General features: G+C 41.4%; 1 protein-coding gene across 2 annotated transcripts in view; it reads left to right on the top strand.

The window, feature by feature from the left end:
- The window catches only part of TSEN15 (tRNA splicing endonuclease subunit 15), a 76094-nt gene extending 51957 nt beyond the window's left edge, over positions 1-24137 (top strand). Inside the window, exons 4-5 of one of the 2 annotated variants that reach the window (XR_011490271.1) lie at positions 21027-21196; positions 23360-24137. Coding sequence is in view for 1 of the 2 variants with exons in the window: in XM_070473948.1 (XP_070330049.1) it covers positions 21027-21102 (76 nt within the window). In the remaining variant the exon portion in view is untranslated. Of the gene's footprint in view, positions 1-21026; positions 21295-23359 lie in introns of those variants that run through there. The other variant, XM_070473948.1, reaches the window with a different exon arrangement.
- The last annotated feature ends 1784 nt before the right edge of the window (positions 24138-25921 follow it).

The raw sequence follows: 25921 nt of genomic DNA, 5'->3' as shown, positions 1-25921 counted from the left end.
CAGTGGGGATACTAAGGCAAATGAGATACAGACCCTGCCTTCAAAGGGCTCCAGTTTAGTGGGAGAGCAGAGAAATAGTCACTAACACGTGGCTGCGGAGGAGGACAGAGTATGGAGAAAGGCTTTGAAGGGAGTACCACGGGATACAGAGGTGACCTTTCAGGAGGGAAAAAAGAAGAGAAGCCTTTTAGCAGAAGGAAAATGTAACCGGGAAAAAGAAGCAGCCAGCTGATTGTTTCTGAAAGAATCAATCTTTTTGATGTATGGCCAAAGGCAGCTAAGGATGTTGATGTAGGTTGCAGACAGCTTAAGCTTGGGCACCAGGAAGTAGCCTCAGTTGGTGAAAGCCTAAGGGGAAGAAACTTTCTCACATGGAGCAGCACTGTGTAATCTGGAACTGAATGGAAGGAAGGGAAGAAGGCAGGAAGGACAGGAATCACCTTACATGCTTGGGAAAATATTATATATGAATGAATCTATCTGCCTCCATTTGATAATCCCAACCCCTCTTCTCAGGAGGAGCTAAGAGATTGTTCTATCAGAATCTTTGTTTAGATTTCATAAGATACAGTGAATAACCACCAAATTCATTGATTCCCTTCTTTCTCAGAATATGAAGGAATGAATTTACCCTGTACAAAACCTGTGAAATTTTGTTGATTTTAAGAAAAGCAATGATAATATGATGTCTTTTACTACATAGGGTGGTATTAAGATGGATAAAATTAAGTATGAATTATTATACAGTTTGAACACAATAGTTAATTAAACATGTTGGTGGCCAAAATCTGTTATGTGCTATGCTTAGTTGTCCGGTTGTATCTGACTGTTTGTGACCCCGTGGACTGTAGCCTGCCAGGCTCCTCTGTCCATGGGAATTCTTCAGGCAAGAATACTGGAGTGGGTTGCCATGCCCTCCTCCAGGGGATCTTTCCAACCCAGGGAGCAAATCCAGGCAGATTCTTTACCATCTGAGCCACCAAATCTGTATAAATGAGTTGGAATTCTATTCAGATTATATCATTCTAAAAAAAAGGTATCCAGAAAGGTGCCCTAGCATATACCTATACACAAGTCTAAAGCACAACCTAAGGATTTCTGTAAGCATCTCACATGAATTGAGGCCAGTGGTGAAACCTGTACAGTGGCCATTTGGGGCAGAAGGAGAGGCGGGGGACGCAGGAGGTCTTCCTGAGAACACCTTCAACCCCTCTAGAATTTTCTAGCTACATTTTCTTATTTTCTAGCTACATCCCCTAATTGTCTTCCACTAACTCATTGGGCTTAACTAATAAGGTTTGGTTTTGACTTTATCTGCTTGCCTTTTTAAAAACACATCTATAGACCCAGATTGTGGTGGTAAGGAAATTGACTCAAACTTGCTCAGACCAGACCTCAGATGACTGAAGGCATGTCTTACTCATCTCTGAACCCTGAGTACCCAGAGTAGATGCTCAATATGTTCATTGTATGCATTATCAGGCTTCCTTGATCCACCTATCTTCACCACTAGGAAGCCTAGTTCTGCAACAAATATGTATTAATTACCTACTCCTTGCCAGGTGATGCATAAGGCACTAGATTTATAAGAGTGAGAAGAGAGCCATGACCCTGCCTTCGTGGAGCTTGTGGCCCTTAAAGAGAGACAGCAGTTAAACCAAAAAAAAAAAAAAGAGAGACAGCAGTAAATCAGGAATTACAAGAAATTATGATAACATCACAGTATGGGAAATTGGGTGCTGAATGGGTCAATACCAGTGGGACCACATCTGTTGGGGAGGTGGATCAAACGATGTTTCCTGGTAAAAGTGACTCAGAGCAAGTTAGTCAGAGTTCTCAGTTCTCCTAGGATTTATAATCTATTTAGAGAAAGAAAACAGTCGTGCATACAAAAGTAAGAAACAGAATGATGTAAGATACTCTAGACTCAGTGTTAGATCATGGATTATAGATGATAGAAAGGATGAGATCAGGGGGCAGAAGCAGGCATAGACGTATTCGGGAGAAAGGTGCTCTTGCCTGTCCTTGAAAGAGGGGTAGCACAGTAGACAGGAAGTAGGGGAAAAAAGGCTAAGATGAAAATTGCGCACAATTGGGCAGATGAGGCCTAGATGAAAGAAAGAGGCTGAATTAGGCAAGGCTGAGAAAGTCAGGAAGAAATAGAAGTACAGTAAGTACAGTTGCATTATAGTTATGATTTTTCATAATGTGATAAAAGCTTCTGTCAAGTTCTAGTCTGAGTCAGGTGCTAGGCTGATAATGTTGAACAACAGGCCTACAATCCATCCTGTTTCTTTACCAGGGGGAACCACATGGGAAAGGTAACTCAATCAATCTTCATGTGAGCATGTTAATGATAGACTTCTGAGTAAACAAAGTTAATCATATTTGCTAGTTGCAGGGTTCTTATCAATGACATGCTCTTATAAGGAGAAACCTGATCTGTCTGGGTTGCTCATTTGTTACAAATCTAAAATCTAAGAATGCTTTGAGCATGGCTTCTGGGAAAAAGTAAAGTAAATTAGGTAACTCTCTGAATATAGATATGAAGGTACTTCCCGATGACTCTTTTCTGTATAGGTAATGTGGCCACACATATAGCTCAAAGGTTTTCTGTGTTCATCTGGGTAAGAGAATATCTTGAGGTGTTGTAAAAGGGCCTAGAGGGCTACTTTAGCCCTCAGATCACTCATTGCTTTACCTGAATTTGCAGTGACTTGTTTCATTGATGTTACTAGGAAAGCTTGAGATGCGGTAAGATCTATTTTTTACGAGTCTGTTTTAACAACCTGATCCTTTGTGTTTTCTTAGGTACTTAACATATATTGGCTTACATCAACCCTCTAAACTACATGCTCAGAGAAATTAATGTGTCCAGTATCACACAGTGAGGGAGCAGCAGGCTTAAAATTTAATCACAGGTCTGACTCCCTGAACCATCCTTTTCCCACTGCTCTGTATTTTTCTCCCTTTTAAACTTGAGTAAAACAGACCAGGTTGTAGGGGCAGAAGTGGGGCAGTCAGGCCCTAGAGGACCGTTGGGAAGTCCCACAAACCCTTTGAGAGCCACTTCCACAAATGAGTATAGTCTCAATGAGAAAAGTCTTTCTGGCATAAACCCTGATTCATTTGAGACCCTAAAGGTAGCATTGGTGTCATGTTTTCCATGGACATTCATTTTCACCAGAGGCAAAACACTTATATCTCCGATGGGACTCACGGAGAGCTTGTGTGCTATCAGGGGAATAATACCACATTCTTTGAATGCTGAGAGAATAGCCCAAAGACTCTGCCCGTGATCACAATCAGATGACATGAGTTGGAGTTTCTAATTCCATTTTTAGCCCTAAAGCAAGCTGGGCCTTGTGGGAAAGCTTGCTAATCCCTGAGGTGTTAGATCAGCCATACTTCACATGGGTTGCAGTTTTATGAGGACATTTGTGGCATTCGTTCACAGCTCTGAGTTGTGTGTGTGTGTGTGTGTAACAAACTCCTTGGTAAACATTGTGTTCAGCTTCCTTTCTGGGAACTCAAGCTCCTCTTTTTAAAAACACTAGTGTGTGAACAATGGGAAAGGAAGTAGACCATTTCAAAGAATTCGCTTTTCTGGAGAAGTAAGCCATTTGATTCTAGTTGCCTCAGGTCGAGGAGTCTTATTCTTATGGGACAACTGGCCAGTGCAGCAACCTGTTGTTGCTGTTCCGTGGCTAAGTCGTGTCCAACTCTTTGTGACCCCATGGACTGCAGCACACTGTTTCTCTGTCCTTCACTGTCTCCCGGAGTCTGCTCAAATTCACGTCTATCAAGTCAGAGGTGCCATCCAACCATCTCATCCTTTGTCTTCCCCTTCTCCTCCTGCCCCCAAGCTTTCCCAGCATTGGGGTCTTTTCCAATGAATCGGCTCTTTGCATCAGGTGGCCAAAGTATTGGAACTTCATCTTCAGCATCAGTCCTTCCAATGAATATTCAGGGTTGATTTCCTTTAGGATTGAATTGGTTAGATGTCCTTGCAGTCCAAGGGACTCTCAAGAGTCTTCTCCGGCCCTACAATTTTAAAACATCAATTCTTCCATGTTTAGCCTTCTTTATGGTCCAACTCTCACAAGCTATGGAAAAACCATAGCTTGACATTATGGACCTTTGTTAGGAAAGTGATGTCTCTGCTTTTTAATATGCTGTCTAGGTTGGTCATAGCTTTCCTTCTAAGGAGCAAGCATCTTTCCCTGTTAAAATCACCACAGGATGCTCATTACTGGGATGTAACAGATTGTCCCATTCCTGAACCTCTCACTCTGGACTGCCAGCATCTTTAATGAACAGATGGAGCCATCCTCCCTTCCTTGGCTGTGTCTGTTTAATCACTTTTGGAAGGAGCTATCATACCATCAGCTAATAAAAGTCTTAATAAATATCTAAACTGTGATACCACCAGAGAGGTGTTCATGCTATTAGAAAAATCTGATAAAAGAATGCCAGGATTTTTATTTCAAATCAAAGCAGACACACACAGACCTTGTATCTATCTGTAGTATTATGTTGAGGGGCACTTTAACCTGAGTCTTACTAAGAAAAGCAAAAAGTTTAGTCGAGAATTTCTGAAACACATAGATCTGAGCTGAGAGAAGACAGTGGTGTGATATAGATCTTGGGTTTGTCTTCTGGACTCTGCGGACCCACTTCTTAAGCTACACTGTTAATACCTTACTCTGATCTCCACTGGGTGTTGCTTTCTTATTTCTAGACCCTTGCCATTTTCAGAGTTCTTAGTCTTTGTTTATACTTTTACCCAATGTTCCCTTTAAATTCAACCTTTGTCAGTTACAAAGGAAAATGAGATTCTTTCCAGTGCGTGGCAGAACACTGGCTATTTACTTTGTTTCCTACCAGCTTATTTGCTGATTGTCCTCTGCCCTTCCAAACCCAGCACTGGCTAATCTTTTTGTCCTGTTCTTTTTGTTCTTTATTTTGCCTGTCATGTAATGGAAGAAAATGAAAATAAACACATTTTTTAAGGAAAGAAAAGAACAAATTTCAGCTGAATACAAATTTCCTGCAATGAGTTGTAAGGCTGTCTTTGTAATACTGTAGTTCACTGGAATTATCTTGGCTGCAAATAAACAAATGCTAAACTAATAGTAACTTAAACAAGGAGTAAAACTATTTTACGAGGGTGATTAATATCGTAATAAGGTATTAAGGATTCCGGATTGACTATCAGTCATCCCTTAGTCTCTCCCTTATAATGTAGATTAGCTATCTAGCACTAAGCATTATGTCTTCATACAACAATATCCAAAGGAAGACTGGAAGAAAGTGCATACCACTTGAGTTTTCTCTCTTTCTGAAATAGGGGAGAAATTTTTCCAAAACTTTACCCCATAGAAGATTTCTCCTTAGTATTAAGGGCCTATGCCTATACTTTAAGTCACATACTTATGCTTTACCTATGATGAAGCTGTGAAAGTAACTGCCCTCTTTAGCAGATAGGGTCACATGCCTATGCTTTAGCTATGATAAAGCTAGGAAAGTAAATGGCCTTTATTGTGGAAGTGGACTTCTGTGTGTAAGGAAGAAGGAGGGGGAAAGCTGCTAAGTAGTCAACTACTGTCACGGACTGAATGTTTGTGTCTCCCTCAAATTCATATGTTGAAAACTTTTGGAAGGTAATTAGGATTAGATGAGATCATAAGGTTGGAGCCCTCATGAATGGGATTAGTGCCCTTTATGAGAGTCAGAAGAGAGCTTGCTTCCTCTCTGCTCTTTCTACCACATGAGGATATAAGGAAAAGTCTGAAACCAGAAGAGGATCCAACTATGCTGGCACCCTGACCTCAGTCTCCCAGCCTCCAGAACAGTTGGAAATGCATTTCTGTAAGCCATCCAGTCTATGGTGTTCTGTTATGGCAACCTCAGGGCTTCCAAGGTGGCACTGTTCTCTGCTGTGCTGTCAGTTCAGGTGTGTCTAACTATGACCCTATGGACTGTAGCCCACCAGACCCCTTTGTCTATGGGATTCTCCAGGCAAAAACACGGGCGAGGGTTGCCATGCCCTCCTCCAGGGGATTTTCCTGACCCAGGGATCAAACCTTTGTCTCTAATGTCTCCCGAATTGGCGAGCAGATTCTTCATCCCTAGCACCACCTGCACTAGTGGTAAAGAATCTGCCTGCCAATGTAGGAGATGCAGGTTCGATCCCTGGGTCAGTAAGATCCCTTGGAGTAGGAAATGGTAACCCACTCCAGTATTCCATGGGCAGAGGTGTCTGGCAGGCTACAGTGCATGGGGCTGCAAAGAGTCAGACATGACTGAGTGACTGAATACACACACATAACAACCTCAATAGAACAAGACAACCACAACCATCAAATACTCTTAAAATGCAACAGCCCAGGGATGGATTATATTAACACTTGCTGTCACATGGGCCACATATACAGTTATTATGGAGTCATAAAAAAGACCCCAGAAGTTCAATATAAGCCCATTCCCTCTCCTTTAGGAATAGATAATTGTCTATCTCAATTTTTTTAAATTGTGGTAAAACATATATAACAAAAAATTAATCATTTTAAGTGTGCAGTTCAGTGTCACTAAGTACACTCATGTTGTTGTGCCACCACCACCATCATCTATCTCTAAAGATTTCATCTTTTCATGATGAAACTCCGTACCCACTAAAAAGTAAAGTCCCCACTTCCCCTCTCCCTGGCAACTGTCATTCTACTTTTTATCTTTTTTTTAATTTGGCTACTCTCCTTTCCATAAGTGAGTAGAATTATGTATTTATTCTTCAAGCATATTTTCAAGATATTTGGTAACCTCTCTTGAAATGCTCTGGGCTTCCCAGGGGGTTCAGTGGTAAAGAATTTGCCTCCAATGCAGGAGATGCAGGTTTGACCCCTGGGTCGGGAAGATCCTCTGCTGGAGGCAATGGCAACCCACTCCACTACTCTTACCTGGAAAATCCCATCAACAGGGGAGCCTGGAAAATCCCAGTGGGACTGGACTACAGTCCCTGGGGTTGCAAAGAGTCAGACATGACTTAGCAATTGAGTACATACCACACTTGAAATGCCCTTCTTGCTTCTCCTCCTTCTCTCCTCCTTTCAAAACCCATTTCATCCTCCAAGGCTCAGTAACAAGATTTTCCAGCTGCTTCAGTCTCTGGGCATCTCTCCCTATGCTGACTCATAGTATACAGCTCCCCTACTCATTTGGCCCTTGTCTGTACTGTCTCAGGCCATATCTTGAGTTATTATTCTATACTAGCCATCATTTTCTGAGTGGTTGTCTTCTCTTGCCAACTAGACTGTGACTTCCTGAAGGGCAGAGATGGAATGTCTCTTCTTTTCTTTGTATCTTCCACAACTTAACCCTTCAATGCAACAGACACTCAGTAAATACTTGTCAAATCCTCTGCTCTTCTTTAGGAAAGCTATCCCAGCTGAATAATCAAGAAGTTCTTGCTTAAGCCAGATCACACTCTCCCTGGTTAAAACTTAAGTCCTTGTTTTCTTGTTTGATCTTCCATGAAATGGAGAGCAAACGTCTGATATTCTCACTAAACCTGTATCTATACTTGAGAAAGGCTAGTGCATCTCTCTCAGCTTTTGCTTTTCCAGGCTAAGCCAGGATAACAAAACAGAACCACTGTATTGACACAAGACCTTGTTCTAAGAAACCCATAATATTTCCCTCATATTAAGATCAGTTCTTTTAGTAGTTAAAAAAGTCAACAAAGGTCTTGCAATCTGGGAGAGAATTCCTCTTCTGAAAGTCATAGCTGGGAAGGCCAGAGTCTCTGGTAAGCCTTTATTTTTTTAAATCTTTTTACAAAAACTCCTTTACTGATTTGGTTTAATATCTACTAATTCCCGGAGAAGAGAATGCAGACATACACAGACACACACAGACACACACAGACACACACACACACACACACACACACATACCTGACTCCCTTTATGCAGCCTTGATCATAGCGATGCACATTATTGAATCATTTCTAAAATCAGAACAGGAGTTTACCAGAAAATAATCTACAACACTCAAGGACTATAATTTTGTATACCAAAATCCAACATCTGCTGGATCATCAAAAAAGCAAAAGAGTTCCAGAAAAACATCTATTTCTGCTTTATTGACTATGCCAAAGCCTTTGACTGTGTGGATCACAATAAACTGAAAGAGATGGGAATACCAGACCACCTGACCTGCCTCTTGAGAAACCTGTATGCAAGTCAGGAAGCAACAATTAGAACTGGACATGGAACAACAGACTGGTTCTAAATTGGAAAAGGAGTACATTAAGGCTGTATATTGTCACCCTGCTTATTTAACTTATATGCAGAGTACATCATGAGAAACGCTGGGCTGGAGCAAACACAAGCTGGAATCAAGATTGCTGGGAGAAATATCAATAACCTCAGATATGCAGTTGACACTACCCTTATGGCAGAATGTGAAGAGGAATTAAAGAGCCTCTTGATGAAAGTGAAAAAGTTGGCTTAAAGCTCAACTTTAAGAAAACTAAGATCGTGGCACCTGGTCCCATCACTTCATAGGAAATAGATGGGGAAACAGTGGAAACAGTGTCAGACTTTATTTTTTTTGGATCCAAAATCACTGCAGATAGTGATTGCAGCCATGAAATTAAAAGATGCTTACTCCTTGAAAGCAAAGTTATGACCAACCTAGATAGCATATTAAAAATCAGAGATATTACTTTGCCAACAAATGTCCGTCTAGTCAAGGCTATGGTTTTTCCAGTGGTCATGTACGGATGTGAGAGCTGGACGGTGAAGAAAGCCGAGTGCCGAAGAATTGATGCTTTTGAACTGTGGTGTTGGAGAAGACTCTTGAGAGTCCCTTGGACTGCAAGGAGATCCAACCAGTCCATCCTAAAGGAGATCAGTCCTGGGTGTTCATTGGAAGGACTGATGCTAAAGCTGAAACTCCAATACTTTGACCACCTGATGCAAAGAACTGATTCATTTGAAAAGACCCCAATGCTGGGAAAGATTGAAGATGGGAGGAGAAGGGGACAACAGAGGATGAGATGGTTGGATGGCATCACCGACTCAATGGACATGGATTTGGGTGGACTCCGGGAGTTGGTGATGGACAGGGAGGCCTGGTGTGCTGCAGTCCATGGGGTTGCAAAGAGTTGGACAGGACTGAGTGACTGAACTGAACTGAGGTTTTTCTAATGATTAAATAATGCTCTTGTGTAATTGATAGTAGCAAATTTAACTGAAGTCATTCAAATAAATGGTAATTATAGATGTATTCCTGCCCAATTTTTCTTCCTCATCCTATAATGAAAGACACAGATCTCCATGGGGGAAAGTGAGGAGCTGCTGTGGCTGTGTACTTTCGGTAAAGACACCCAGATTCTCAACTCATATGAGGTGTCAGAAGAGTCATGTTGGGGTGCAGATGCAGGGAATTTAACCTGCTTGCTTAAAATATCCTGAAATATCAAGAAAATCAATTTGAATCTCAGGAAGTTTGGGAGCTAGCTGAAAGTTAATTAATATTTGCTTTGTTTAAGTGGCTTGTTGAGGGGTTTCATAGAAACCCCACAGAAATAACAATAACAGTTGGGTGAATGGAGGGTCACTCCAGGGCACTTGAAGGGAACCTCCATGGGACTGTTTCATGAAGTTTCTCTTTGCTTTGTGATTTGTGTTTTTAAAGGTCTGAGGAAAATTAAGACACGTTAGGCCTGCTTCATATTGGTTCATAAAACACTCACAAAGTGGCATAATAATGCCCAATGAAGAAATTTTGTGTGTAAGCACAACAGTTTTGACAGCAGTCATAAATATGAAAGTTGGGAGGAGTGGTAAGTAAGCCCTCTGTCAGTACTGAGGTTCTTCCCCAACTAGAAGAAAGAGCTGCCTGGGACACACGGCATTTAAGAATGAAGTATTTGATCCTTGAGTTTTGGGTAGTCACAATGGAAAGCTTGTGAGATCAAAAAAAAAAAAAAATCTTCTCTGGGAAAAAAAAGAGCAGAAGGGATATTTAGAACAGGTTAAAAATAGGAATGTCAAGAAAAATAGCGTTTTCTCTTTGATAAGAGTAAGTAGATAGTTGTGGTCTTTTTATTTCACTTTAAAGCTCCAGAACCAGTGCAACCTCTCTGGGGAACTCAGACAGCCAGGCACTTTCCTAATATTCATACATTTATCCACTCGTGTATTCTTCCAGTCATCATTTATTAATCATCTGTATGGTATCATTTATTAGAAACCTATCATACTTCAGGCGTTGGAGCTATGAGATGAATAAGAAGTTTTTCATCTGGAAAAATTTCAGTTTGCTGGAGGGAGGAGGTATATACAATAAATGGTTAAGAGTAAACATAATGAGTGTTATACTAGACTTAATTGCAGGTAGCTGTGTGTACACAGGAAAAAGAGCCACTTGTTTATCTGGGGTTGCCAGGGAAGAGCTCACAGAAAGTGATATTTGAAATGGGTTTTGAAGGAAGAATAAGAGTTCAGGATAAGACAATCAAAGTAAGATGAGGAAAATACCACTGAGAGATGTAGAGGATAGGGAATAGTGTTAGAGCATCGAGGCAGAGGACGGGAAACAGAGCACGCAGGCACGGTGGTGAGGGAGAGCTGGAACTGAGGCCACGGCACACAAGCAGGCCATTTGTCCTCCAACTCAGGGGCCAGAAGGCGCTAGTGCAACCCATGGGCTCTCCTGCCATTACACACACACACGCACCACCACCCCCCCACACACAGAGGGACGCTTCCATTGGTGAACCCTCTCCTGAGAACAGAACTGACTGTCTGCTGTATCCCTCAGAGTCCAGCATTCTAGGAACAACACTATAGAGCACTTTGGTAGAGGACCCAACATTGGTTTCGCAACATGAGGATTTCATACACACAGTAGCTCCACCCTGTAGGTTCACTGAGGCAGGACAAGTTCTGATACATGCCCTGCTCGGTCTCCTGCAAAGACCTAGCATGTAGAAGGTCCTCCTTAAACATTCACTGCATGAATAAATGAACTAAACGAATGAAGGCAGAGTGGCAAATGGATTAGCCCAGGAGGAGACTACTGTCAGACCTTGTAGAAGTCTGTTATAGAAATTCAGGTGATCAGTCATGGTGGGTTAGAGAGGAAGGGCTGGGATTTAGATCAGCACTCCCCAGTAGAACCTTCTGCAATGATGGATATGTGTTATTCTGCACTGCCCATTATACTAGCCACTAGCCACATATGACATTGAGTACTGACATGTGGCCTGTGAGACTAATGAAATGAACTTTTCATTTAAATTTAAATAGCTACCTGTGGCTATTGGCTACCATACTCATCAGCACAATTCTAGGGTTTTCTGTGACAGACCCAGAGAAACTTTGAACAAATTGGATTTATTAATAAATTCAATCAACAAATATTCATTGATTGTTTACTAGATTCTGGAGGAGAAAATAGGAGCCAATCTGCAGCAACTGTGTGCGCCATGCCAAGTGTTTAGATTTTGTAATCAACAGTGGAGGAGGCTGGACAAGCTATTTTAGCAGGATTGGTCAGTGAAATCTCTCTGAGAGGTGACATACTGAGAGTTGGATGATGAGAAAATTATGGGGATGAAGAAATTAAAAAAACCTCAAATCCAAAACAAGAACTAGAACTATCATTGATAAAGGAGAGCCATAAAATTCAACCTGTGTTAGTTATGAAGTCGTGTCTGACTCTTTGAAACTCCATGGACTGTAGCCTGCCAGGCTTCTCTGTTCTTGGGATTTCCCAGGCAAGAATACTGGAGTGGGTTGCCATTTCCTCCTCAAAAGGGGGTCTTCCCCACCCGGGGATTGAACCCAGGTCTCCTGCATTGCAGACAGATTCTTTACCTTCTGAGTGACCAGGGAAGCCCAAAATTCGACATAAAGGCCCTGAAAACAAGAAGGTTCCTGTGCCATCTACAAGTCTAACTCACTCATTTCTGCTTCCAGAAAGGAAATCGAAGTCCAGAGAGGTAAACACACTTACTCATGGCCACAGAGCTAATTAATAACAGGAGCAGACTTAATCTCCTAACTTCCAACTCCACACCCTGCTGGGTAAATCTGAGTCTCTTTTTCCTTGTTGGTTAAAAAGATTATTGTGAGAGACGAAAAATGTAACATAGGCAAGGTGTTTAAAATGGTAGCTATATTTATTCTTGGATTTGTTTTAATCTTACAGTGTTCCTTTCAAGTAATTATGTTATTAATAATAGCTGTATTATTTTTTTAGAATACAAAAACATAACACAAAATTTTAGTAATTTAATAATGCAAAAAAGCATAAGAAAGGCAATGAACATTCAACTCCTGATTTGTTTTAGGAAATAGTTGTTTGGAGTGAATCTTGGATTTGGGGCTGTGCAGCCGACATCAGACACCACCTGCCACTGGCCGAGAGGCAGCTGCTGACGTTACAGATGCTGTAGGGGTAGAAATATCTGACCTCGCCACCGCTGGCCTTGCAGCCCTGCCTAGTTAAGTGGTGGCAAGCATCACCATTCTAAGATTTTTTTCTCTCTTCTTCTGAGGAGAGAAAAAAAATGAAGTTATGGTTTCCCCAACAGACAAGCTGTCATCAAGCTCCTTATGGAAAAGTGCTGTAGACAGGAGTTGAAAAGAAGATGAAGGCTTTAACGCAGTGTGAAAGTTGAAATGATGAAAAGGGTGCACTAACATCATGTGACCCAAGAAAAGGATTTTTCTGCCTCCAGAATAAGGCCGTCATTGGTTTACTCATCTTTTTATATCATATTCCTTCCCTATCGCACCTCTGCCCTTTGAGTGTATGTTTTTGTAAATATTCAGAGAGGACAAACAATATGATGAATAAGGTCATAGATTTTCCGGAGTGACAGTGTTGAAATACACATGTTGGCTCTCCTTGCCTTCTCTGTGTCACCTTTCTGACCACACCTTTGGCATTTAACCCAGAAGTCTGGACCCGGAGCCCACACTCTATCCATTCTGTTGTGTTCGATGACTGTGGAGCCACCTGTGTAATTATTGTTAATCAATAGCTTCATATGACTATTGTGTAACTACCAGAGTAACACTGAGAGTGAAGTGCTGAGTAACTGCAGGTTGCGTGTGAAAGGGTGACCTGAGAACCACAGCTGAGGCTCACAGCCCCTGCCTCATCACTCCAACCCCCTCCCCCACCCAGGCCAGGGTTCTCTCCCCAGACTGTAGCCCTACCACCTCCCATCATTCCCATCAGGATATTGCCTCTGCACCTTCCAGCCTCCAGTGTTCCCAAATGCGCCTTATAGCGGACACAGTAACATACTTGAGGCCAGAGGGGCAGAGGGGCAAAGTCACTGAATCTAAGCAAGTGTGGATTCCAGACCTCTCTCTACCACTTAGTTCAGCTTGGATCAATTATTTCATCTCCCTGAGTCTCCATTTCCTCAAATGTGAAGTTGGGATAATGTCTACCTCAGGATTCTAAAGAATTTTAAAATGTTATTATTATATATGAAATGCTTTGAAACTAGAAAGCACTACTCAAATGAGCACAAGGCATTTTCAGTACTGTACACTACATATTGTCTTTTGTGGAAAAATGAAACCTGATGAGTTTTAAATTATATTCACACCTAGCCAATATTTTATAATAAGTGTAGATGGAATATAATTTTTAAAAATTGTGAATTACTACATTGTACACCTGTAACTTATACAATATTTTACATCAACTATACTTGAATAAAAAATTTGTATTCACATCACTTCACCCATCCATCCATTCATTCATTCAACAAGCTATGTTAGACAATCAGTCTAGGCCAATTATATGATTGTGAACAACTCAGGTCGTATTCCTCAGGGAGCTCACATTTTATTAGGTGAGAGGGACAATGTAAGCCAATCATCCATGCTAACACATCAAAAATTACAAAGTATGCTAGGTGCTATGAAGGAAAACCTGCATGTGGATAACAATGGAGGGGCGTAAATATGAGATTTGGTCAAGCTGACTGGTGTGAAGCAGGAAGTGCATAAGAGAAAACCTGAAGACAGGAGAGCACTTGGCGAATTCCAAGGATCCAAGAGGCCCTGGTGGCTGGAACACAGGAAAGGAGAGGATTTGGAAGTTAAAACTGGATAGGCAGAGTGAGTGTCACAGGCAACTCCTAGGATTCTCTTGTGAGAAAGCTGGAAAGTGTGAGACCAGTGGAGGAAATGTAAATAGAAGCTGTAAGACTGAGAGAATGAACTTACTAGAGGAAGTGTGGATATGTGGTCCTTTTAAGCTGAAATAGGATAAACTCACAAATTCTACAGCATCGTGTGTAGAATAGATAGCTAGTGGGAAGCTGCCGCAGAGCCCGGAGTGCTCAGCTCTGTGATGACCTGGAGGGGTCAGGTGAGGGGTCGCGGCGGGAGGGAGGCTCAAGAGGGCGGGAAATGTGTCTGTATAGCTGATTCACACTGCTATAAAGCAGAAGCCAGCACGACGTTGGAAAGCAATTATACTCTAATTTGAAAAAAAAAAAATTAAAGATTCTAATATCTAAGGTGAGAGTTTTTACAGCAGTGTTCAGGATTCAGTTATAGACACAGAAATTAATTTTTATTTTGTTAGTTGAAGTGGAAAATTACACTTTACACTGCTCTATGTAAACATTTCTACATGTTTGCAGCCTGTAAATGTGTTGTTGTATTAACTGTGTAGTAGTCCATCATGGTTTCCTCATGGTATTTTTGGCCCTTCTACACACTTGTATGGTTTTTCATTCTTTACAGCTTTTTTTCCCTTGAAAATACTGCTGCTGGGAATATTCTTCCCCCACATGTTATTTTCCTGACTTACATTCTCCTCATGGGTCATTTCTCTGCATGTCAGATGACCTAAAGCACTGTTGTGTCGGGTTTCGCTTGTCCTGCCTGGATGGGAGGGTACCAGTCACTTCAAGGAGGTGGTAGGGGGAGGGCAGTGGCAGGCAGGAGGAGGATTGCCCTCATTAGATGTACAGAGGATACAAGTTGTTGTGTTAATATGCTTTATCCTCTAGGATGTTGCCTCTATTGGGGTTTTTTCTGCACTCAGAATCTCCATGGCGTTAGCCTGACAGGTAGCTCATTCTCCTTCACTTTGCATTTTCCCCCAAGGCCTTTTAAGTTCTTGGTGAGTGTTGTATAGAAAGATGCAAAACTAGTGGCAATGAATTAAATTGTTGTTAGTAGGAAGTGACTGTGAAAAGAGGCATAAGATCTCTGTGACTGCAATTAACTGAAAGTTATAATCACATCATCTAAGGCAAATGGTTCCCCAAGTGTCACCATGTTTACTTAATCCTTTATTTAATATTTCATTCAAAATTTCTAGATGTGGTTGAGAAATTAGTCAGGGACCAATTTACCAGGTCAAGCAGATATTAAGGAAATTCATCCAACAAATATATTTTCCTTTGCCTGATCATAGTTCGCCTGCTCATCTGATCCAGCATATTTCTTTGGCATTTTAAATTTATTTTTCAATTTTTTAACTGTAGTATAGTTGCTTTACAATATTGTGTTAGTTTTAGGTGTACACCATAGAGATTCAGTATTTTTGTAGATTATATTCTAAATTATTACAAGATAATGGGTATCCTTGTGCCTTGTTGCTTGCCTATTTTATATGCAATATCTTGTATCTGTTAATCCCAAACCCTTAATTTGTCCCCCTCCCATTTCCCTCTCCCCTTTAGTAACCACTACAAGCTTGTTTTCTATATCTGCTTTGTATATGCATTCATTTGTATTATTTTTCAGATTCTACATATAAGTGATATCACATAACATTTGTCTTTCACTGTGTAACTTATTTCACTAAGCATAATATTCTCTGGGTCTGTCCACATTGCTGCAAATGGTAGTATTTCATTCATTTTTATGGCTGAGTAATATTCCATTGTGTGTGTGTGTGTGTGTGTGTGTGTGTCATATCTTCTTACTCTGGTCAAAAATTAATGAAACAAAATGGAGTAAATTAAGTCATTTATTCATTTGATTTGGGACGAGAGTAGAATTTAAATCAGTTCTCTGCAGAAAAGAAACCTCAATTCTGTGTGTCAAGTATAGTATCATATAATAATTAGTCTAAAGTTCTTAAAAACTAGTGAATACATTCTGAAAGTTTTCTCTACTTTATCAAAGCAAAAGAACATAATAACCAATTTATCTTCTTTCTCAAAAAAATATGTAAGAGAGGAGAGATAGATGATAGAATCTCAGCCATTTTGGTCAGAACCACTGTCACTTACTGTCAGTAACATCTGTAGTTAATAATAATGGCAAGGATGTTAACATGCAGCACCTATAAGTTCTGTGGTTTAAACTTTATCCTTATCTCACCACCATTTGAGGTGGGTTTTGTCAAGATCATAAAACTAGTGAGTGATGGACTCAAGATTCAAAGTGATGGACTCAGATTCATCTCTCTATCTCTTTTCTACCCTGAGGACATGATGGCTGGAAGCTGTGTAAGGTCCAAGGACAAGACTGGGCTAGCACATAGAGAATCACTGGTCATAATAGCCTCTAATCTGTTATGTTAATTTAGAGACGTCACATAAACTTGAGGTTTTGCTTTCTATAAAGCAGAAGGGACTCCTATTTTCCTTAACTCCCATTGTGAAGGCTTGCTATGCAATAGCTGTGAAAGTTTTTTGACAACCAACCATTAAGTCTTATAAAAACAGGGCTTTTTATTTTGTATTGTGATCACTATGACGATGTGGCAAGATTCCCATATGAGACATGCCATGACTACTCTGGAGTAAGGATTCTCAGAGGAGTCCAATTTGAATGTCACATCCAGTGAGGCTGAGGTTCAAAATGAATCATCTGATATGCTGACATGCCAGGGAATCAGATAAATCACAGCCAGGAGGCAACAGGAATCATGTATGTTTTGTGGATATGACTTGATTGATGTGGTGACAGATGTATTCACAGCATCTCCCAGCTCCCCAAACACATCTCCTTCTAGGAAAGCTGATGTCTGTGGGAGGCTCCCTCCGGTGACTGCAGTCAGGAATGGATCATAACAGATTGTGAAGTTTAATTGTTACAAGGTTGAGGGGTGGATCAAGACTCAGGAGTTCTTCAGAGTGATTTTGCTGAGGTGGGCTCCATGATTCTGACTTGGGCTCCCTCATGCCTTCAAACAATCACCACCTCTCAGGTCTTGGGTTTTTAGATAGTGGAATACTTCCACAGCTGCTCCAGGAAGGCAAGGCAGTAATGCTGTCCACACTTGATATAATCCCAGTGGACTGGTGGGTCTCAAACTCTGGGGAGACTAAAACCTCTTAGAAAACTTGTCCAAAGGCAGATTTCTGGGCCCCAGTCCCAGAGATCACTATCCCATTGGTGGAAGGTGGGGCCCAGAACTCTGCATTCAGACAAATACTTGAATAGTGTTGCAGGCAATGGGCACTTCCCATTTTCAGGGACGAATGAATGATGATTTAAAGAATCTTAAAGTTGGCTGATCATTACTTAAAATTTTGAAGTTCCAGGCCTACATTTCTAAGTGCCTGATTGTCTAAACATTCCATTTGATAGTTCTGCCAGCATCCCTTCTCCAAAACATATCCCAAATTGAATTCATCATGTTCCCCGCCGAGTCTCTCTTCTCCAAATGAAACTGTTTCTGTTGCTGATGACACTGTTCTCCCAGGCCTGGCTCAGAACTGCAACCGCCTTTGATGTGCCATCCTTAGACAGGCATCTGTGAGAGACATTCACAAATTCTCTGGGCTCTGCTTTTATTCTTCCAGCACTATCATCACTGTCAGTACCACAGTCCAGATTCCTTTTCACCTCGTGGTATCTGGACCACACTCTGGAAGCTAATGTTTCCCTTCTTTGCTCATCCTGTGGGTCCTTCCTACAGTGGCTCTGGAAAATTGAAACCGTATCATCATTGCATAGGTATGATAGGAGCTCAAACTTTCTCCATGATTTTTTAAAAAATTAACTTTTATTGGAGTATAGTTGCTTTACAATGTGTGTTAGTTTCTACTGTTTAGCAAAGTGAATCAGCTGTACATACACATATATCCCCTCTTTTGGCTTTCCTTCCCATTTGGGTCACCACAGAGAGCTGAATAGGGTTCCCTGAGCCCTAGAGTAGGTTCTCATTAGTTTTCTATTTTATACATAGAGGTGTATATATGTCAATCCTAATCTCCCAATTCATCCCACCCCCTTCCCTCCCCTTGGTGTCCATACATTTATTCTCTACATCCATAGCGCTATTTCTGTTTTTCCTAATAAGGTCATCTATACCATTTTTCTAGATTCCATGATTTTTAATTGCTTACAAAAAGTTTCTGCAACCAGTTCCAGTGTGTGTTTGCAGAACATGGTGGGTGTTTCACACATACCACCAAGCAATTCTTGGACACCAGCAGGGTATCTGACAATTCAACTCGATTTTGAATCACTTCTACCCAGAGATGGTATCAGATTCCACAAATTAAGGGGCTCAGTCCCACAAGATGTCCCTCTTCTTCGGATGTCAACTGCAAGTCCAGATTGTTACCTATGTTTCTGTCTAGCTGGCTATAAACCAGAGGTATCCACAGCCCCTCCCTTAGGTCTGATGACTTTTCATGTGCAGTCCACAGGACTCAGGAAGTCAGTTGATTCACTCGATCAAAAGTTTATCACAAAGGATATTAAACAATCAGCACCAGATGCAGAGATACACAGGGGAAGGTCCCAAACAAAGGCACTTCTATCTACCCATATGGAGTTTGGACTGGGCGTGATGGCATGGGGATGTGTTCTGGCTCACCAGTCTGGAAGTTTGCCAAATCTTGTCCTTTTGGGTGTTTATGGGGGCATCATTGCTTAGGTATGATTGATTAAATCATTGCCCAGTTGAACTCAATCTTCAGTCCCTCTCCCAACCTGGAGGTTGAGGTAGGGGTACTCTAATCACATGGCTGGCTTCCATGGCAAAAGACCCCCATCTTTAGGTTACATAAAGCTTTTCAAAGTCACTGCACTAGCATACCAAAGTACATCATTATTCTCTCAACACTTAGGGATATCCAAGGTTTTCAGGAACTCTGTGCCTTAAACAAGACAAAGGCCAAATATATATCTCTTATTATAAATCCCAATATCACACCTAAAAATTAAATAAAGTTCAAACTTACACAATTCAAAGTCAGGTGTACATGACCTCCCATAATTTTACTACATATTGTTTGTCTAGCTTTGCTTTCTAATAATTCTTTGAAATGCTTTGCTGTTCACTGCGTTCACTGATCTACTGGGGACAGGAAGAACAGTGTTTAGGGACCATCATGCTTCTGGGGATCCATAAAATGTTTTATTTTTCATATGTTTTCATCTCTTTTAAAGTCAAAATAAAAAATGGATATTATCCAGCTTGGATTATATTCATATTTATAAAACATAATTTTAAATATTTTTTTAATGGGAGAAGGAGTTAATGAAAACAAAAGTATCTAAGCCCCATAAAAGTCATCATGCAGCCCTGGCTTTTCATACATTCAACCAATAAATATTAATTAAGCTCCCACTGTTTTTCAGACACTGAGCAAACAGATGTGATCTCTGTTATTAGAGACTTTAGATGCTATTGTTAGACAAGTAAGCAAAGATATTGACAGAATGATTATACACCATGGCACATGTTAAGATTTAAAGGAGGAGGCACTGAGAGAGAGAACATTGGCAGGGAGGAATCCTGCTTGTTGAGGTGGTGGTCTTTTTTTGAGGAGTTGACACGGGCTTCCCAGGTGACACTAGTGGTCAAGAACCCACCCGCCAACGCAGGAGAGAGACACGGGTTCGATCCTTGGGTCATATAGATCCCCTGGAGGAGAGCATGGGAACCCTCTCCGGTATTCTTGCCTGGAGAATCCCCGTGGACAGAGGAGCCTGATGGGATACACAGAGAATCGGACACCACTGAAGCATACTCAAACTCAAAACTGACATGACCTCAGAGCTGAAGCATAAGAAGGAGCTAGTCCTACAGCGAGAGAAGGGGGAGGAGCGTTCTAGCGGAATCTCTGGGTGAGAATTGGGAATCCATGCTGTTGCTGTTTCCTGGCTGCTTTTAATGAAGGAGCTCCTGGTCTTGATGTTGTCCTTGTCAGAGGACACAACCTAAACAATTTAGCAACAAGTTTGATGCCCTATATCCAAGGGGAAGCACTGCACAGACCGGAGGAGGACAGTATCTCACAAGCAGGGACGCTCTCTTCCAGGGGTTCTCGGGGGAAGAGTGAGTTCTGCTGAGTGTAAGAGGCAAGTGGCAACAGGGCATGATCGACTAGGAGGCCCAGGATTTCCTGATAAGGCTCACACTTCCCATCTTCTAGGGTGAGGAAAGCTGGCTAAACATGAAGGTTGTGATTGGTGTAGGTTTCCTTGACAGTGAATTTCTCCTAAGTGAAGGCTGACTTAGGCTTAAATCTGTGCTATGGGCCAGGTCACTGGGGTGACTTCTGTTTTGCGGGTCCCAAAGTATGAACTAACTGTAACATCCTCAAACACAGTTTAAGCTCTCTTGATTCTATGGTTTTGTTGATACTGTTTCCTCCTTTTAAAATTCCTTCTCCTCTGCCTCCCTTCTCTGGTTTCCAAGGGCTTGTTCATCCTCCAAGGCTCAGGTCAAATGCCACCATCTAGTCACTGCCTCCAGGAGACCTTCGCTGACTACACCGGTTGAAGTGATTCTAGGCTCCTTTGGAACTCCAGCTCACTAAGGAGTCTATCCTCTGCTGCCTCTGTCTTTCCTCTCTTGTCTTTCCTACTCTTAATCCACACTACTTGCCAGTAAATTCCTTGAAGGTAAACACTATTTTATATCTCAGCATTCCTTGAAGTACCTCCATGGTGACCTTCACATATTAGCAGTTTGGTGAAAAATTTCTGGACACATGAAAAATGAATGGATGATTCCCAGGCAGGCTGTGTCTTAAAATTGTATTCCTTTTCTTCCTTCCACAGACCAGAGACCTCAATACTGGTGATGAGACCTTGCATATTTAAAATGATGCTGAGAGAGAAGGAGAGTGATGAATGAGCTCAGGAAGATGTGATGGCTTTTTCAATGACGCTAATAAATGGAACACGGAATCCAGCTCCACTACTTAGGGCTGGAAACTAACTACAAACAAGTAGGCAAGAAAAGTGAACATGTGTTGGGGGGCAGATGGGGGGAGCATTTGAAATAAATGAAAAGATTAAAAGCTCCATATTGCTGATGGGACAGAAATGTAGGCTTTTTATAGGAGGATTCTTCTGTTTTTATTTTTGTGCCTTTATTAAAAAAATAATTAATGGGAAACTAATCTCCAAAAGTTTTTATACAGTCTGAGGGTCCATGAGTAAAACATAGAGAGCTTGACATAGTAGGTGGTCCCCCAGTAGGCTGTGGATCTAAGCCAGAGACCTTATAGTGAACTGTCAGGCTGGGTGCAGTTGTAAATGTCACGTCTATGGGAGTGGTGTGGAACAACGCAGTGGACTGACTCACAATATAGCAGGGAGACAAGCAAACTGTGCTCATACTGAAACACATGCCTTTAAAAATGTTTCTGTCATGTTTTTGGTTGCTGGATTCTTAGAAGAATATGGCAAGTGGGAGACGTTCCATTCTATCAGAAACACAAAGGAGTAGAGAAAAATTCTAAAGACAAATGAAAAGTGCAATGGCAATAGCAGGAATTAAGTGAATGCTGTAGGTCCGAGGAGATGCTTTGAACAACTTGGTTTTTTGTGTGTGATTTTTAAAAGATCTTTCTTTGATGTAGACCATCTTAAAAGTCTTCTTGAATTTGTTAAAATATTGCTTCCATTTTATGTTTTGGGTTTTTCACTGTGAGGCATGTGTCTTAGCTACCCAACCAGGTATTGAACTAGCACCCCCCCCTGTACTGGAAGGCGAAGTCCTATTTAAAAAAAAAACAAAAAACTTATTTATTTATTTATTCTACACCAGATCTTTGTCGCAGCACTCGGGATCTTCAGTCTTCCTTGCAGCATGCAGGATCTTTAGTTGTGGCACGCAGGATCTTTTAGCTGTAGCAGGGGGACCCTAGTTGTGGCATGTGGGATCTATTTCCCCAACCAAGGGTTGAACCCAGACCCCTAGCATTTCGACTGTGGAGCTCCAGGCACTGAACCATCAGGAAAGTCCCTGGAAGGCGAAGTCTTAACCACTGGCTGCCAGGGAACTTGTTCTAAGATTGAGCTTTAACAAGAAGTAAAAGATGGTAAAGAATGGGGTACAAATATTGCTTGGTCCCCAAAGGGTCAGAGTCAGTTGTCAAAACACACTGACATGAGATGTGGTGAAGTCTAGCTAATGGGATGAAACAGTGGGCTGATGAGCCGAGCTTCCTCGATAGAGGAAGTGAATCTGGTAAGGCCCCTAGGGCTACACTCTGAGCGCCCAGGCTTGGGCTCTACCCACTGGTGACTTTCTGTCTCCTGGTTGGCAGCTGTTCATTCACTGAACAAATATTTATTGATGACGTACTAGATGACAGATGCTGCCACAGGTGAATAAAGTAGGCAAAAATCCCAGCCCTGTGGAACTTACATTCTAAAGGGTCAGTATATTCTTACATCCCAGAGATTCTAAAGGCAGCTTTTAGATAGATTGTCAACTAAAAATAGACAATAAAAAAGATAAAGAGGAAAATGTGTAGTATGTCAGTCAGTGACTATACCAAGACGGCAATGGGAGCTTGAAAGAGTGAAGGGATATGGTTTTAAATAGGGTGACCAGAGAAAGTCTCAAGAAAGGATGATTTCTGAGTAAAAGTCTGAAGGAAATGAGAGGATCAGCATATGGATATTTGGGGGAAGAACATTCCAAGAAGGGGAAACAGTCAGTGCAGATGCCCTGAGGCTGGATGTGTTAAATGGGTTTGGGGAACACTGAGGGAAGGAAAAGACCCTGATGCTGGGAGGGATTGGGGGCAGGAGGAGAAGGGGGCGACAGAGGATGAGATGGCTGGATGGCATCACCGACTCGATGGGCATGGGTTTGGGTAGACTCCGGGAGTTGGTGATGGACAGGGAGGCCTGGCGTGCTGCGATTCATGGGGTCGCAAAGAGTCGGACACGACTGAGCGACTGAACTGACTGACTGAGGAGAAGGATGTGGCTGGAGCAGAGAAGGATTACAAGATAAGGTCAAAGAGGTCATGGAAACCGGTCATGTAAGGCCCCCTGTGAGGATGTTGGCTGTGAATGAGATGCCTGCCCTTGGACAGACTGCATTACTTTGTAATGACTTATAAAGTAACTTATCTTCCCTTGCCTCTTTTCAGAGGACTCTGGAGTTCCTCCTCCTTCAAACACTGCTTCACACACCACCCCCTACCTGCCTTCCTAGAGCTATCTTCTGGACTTCAGTCAAGAGGCTAACATTTTGGTCCCACGGGAACTCACTACTTGACTAGCAATAGCCGATTTGGGTATAGAACTGAGGACCACAGCAATAGAGACGTTCATGTCAAGGGTCTTTGTGGTATACAAAGGCAAATATTCTCCTTATATCCTCCCAGGATTTCCTAAGAAACAGATCTGCAGTCATAGGTGATGGTGAGAAAATGAAGCACAAATATTGCTTTCATCCATATGTTCATCTATTAAGTGACTGTGATGCTTAATTTTATGTGTTAACTTGACTAGACTAACAGATGTCCAGATAACTGGTAAAATGTTATTTCTTGGTGCTGTCTGTGAGGATGTTTCTGGAAGAGGTTAGCATTTGAATCAGTAGGCTGATTAACTATTACCCATAACACTGTGGGTGGGCATCATCCAATCTACTGAGGGGCTGAAAAGATCAAAAAGGAGAAGAATGGGCAAATTTGCCCTCTTTGCTTGGTACAACCATATTGACCTGCCCTCAGCCATCAATGCTCCTGGCCAGACTCAGATCAGTACTTACACCCTCAGCGCCCTGGGTTCTCAGACTTTCAGAGTTGGACTGAATTACATCATTGGCTTCTCTTCTCTAACTCGCAGATAGCAGAGAGTAAACTTGCCTCCTCCATAATTGTGTGAAACAATTCCTATAATAAATTTCCTCTTAAATATAAATATATGTACATATGTATCCTGTTGGTTCTGTTTCTCTATAAAGATCTTTTTCTCCCCATTTTGCCCACTCATTAGTATAATGTCTTCTAGCAACTTTTGATAGCACTTCTCATCACCTCCTCTTAGATATCATAGTCCAAATCAACTCTCTCTTTCTTTAAACAGATTTATTGACGTATAATTATATACTATATAAATCACCCATTCTAAGTGTACAATTCAATGATTTTTAGTAATCATTTAGTAATTAAATTGCATCATCTCCTGCTTAAGTTATTGGTTAGCACTCTCTGCTTTATTTTTTTTGAGTAGGACTTCCATCATCTGACATAGAATATATTTTACTTACATGCTAGAATATATAGGTCCTATGATGGCAGGGATTTTGTCATTTTTTCATTATCACCATATCCATAGTATCTGCAACAGCACCTGATGCATATAGTCACTCAAAAATACTTGTTGGATGAATAAATATGTCACTGAACAAATGGCACCCACTATTCTCTTGGACAAGTATAGAACTCCTCACCATACCACCTGGAGGAGATCTGTGATGGGTCAATACCAGTGGAATAATGAGGTGGAGTAGTCATAGGTAGACACTCTCCTTCCCCCTTCATGATTTTCCTTTGGGTTTTTCTCTCTCCTTCCATTCTCTAGTCATCAAAGTGGTAGGACCTGAGGACCAGGACTGGATGTAGATCTTGAGGAATAGGCTACTGCGTTTGACTTTGACCCAGACTGCTTGGCTGCCTTTTCCAGGCAAAGCAATCCCGCCTGACGTTAGATGTCCCTATGCTCTCAGCAGAAGGTAATGTCCAAATGTAGAGGACAAGGGCGGGCTGAAACTTCAGAGTAACAGACAGCTTTCCCCGTATCTATACTTATCCCTGCTAAACCTGGAGAGGTAGTCTTAAGTGGCTGGTTCATGATTGGGTGTTCACGATTCCAACCAAACATCATTCCATCTTAACACAATTGACACTGTCTACTCAGATCTACATCTTGATGTAGCTTTGAAATTTTAGGTTTATTCTGCTTTGGAGAACTATATTATACAACAACTTTAGGGAAAAAAGCATCTAATATTTACTGAGTGCTTTTCATATGATAGCAAGATATTTCACATGTATCCTGTACATTAGACACTTTACATACCTATATATTTAATTAGTTAAAAACAAAAGACTAATATTTTTCTTTTACTCATTAAAATTAGGCCTAAGTTTTGTAAACCACTCTTACATGGGTGTGTATAACCAACTGGAGCTTGGAGGAGTAATCTGGGCTAGGGACAGCATTTCGAGTATCAGTTATAAAAAAAATGATAATTGAAGCTATAGGAGTAGATCATATGCTCTGGAGAGTGAGAAGAAGAGAGAGCCTAGCTCAAAACTTTGAGGAATTTAACTTTTAATGGCTGAGTAGAAGATGATGAGCCTGGAAAGGCAGAGAAGGAGCACCCAGAGAGGTTAGAGGTAAACAGGGAGGATGTTAAACAGGGGAAGGATGTGTCAGTTTTCTGAAAGCTTGCAAGTCTCATAACAGAGTTTGTTTTGGGGGAGTCTAACTCCTAGTAATGTATTTGTCACTTAATTAAAAATTGTCATTAAGTGGGTGGTTCTGAACTTGTTCTTGACACTAGATAAATAGTTCTCAGCCAGATGTACCTACAAGACTGGAAAGATGTAGATTTTTGCATTATTAAGACACTGTGTTCAGCAAAATTATTTTTTCACTCCAATCTTACCTCCCCCTCTAAGTGTGACATACCCTTTACA

This window comes from Odocoileus virginianus, chromosome 11 (genome assembly GCF_023699985.2).
Source record: "Odocoileus virginianus isolate 20LAN1187 ecotype Illinois chromosome 11, Ovbor_1.2, whole genome shotgun sequence".
Lineage (NCBI taxonomy): Eukaryota > Metazoa > Chordata > Mammalia > Artiodactyla > Cervidae > Odocoileus > Odocoileus virginianus.
The sequence above is the reverse complement of the archived record's forward strand: the minus strand, read 5'-3'. Positions and strand labels throughout refer to the sequence as shown.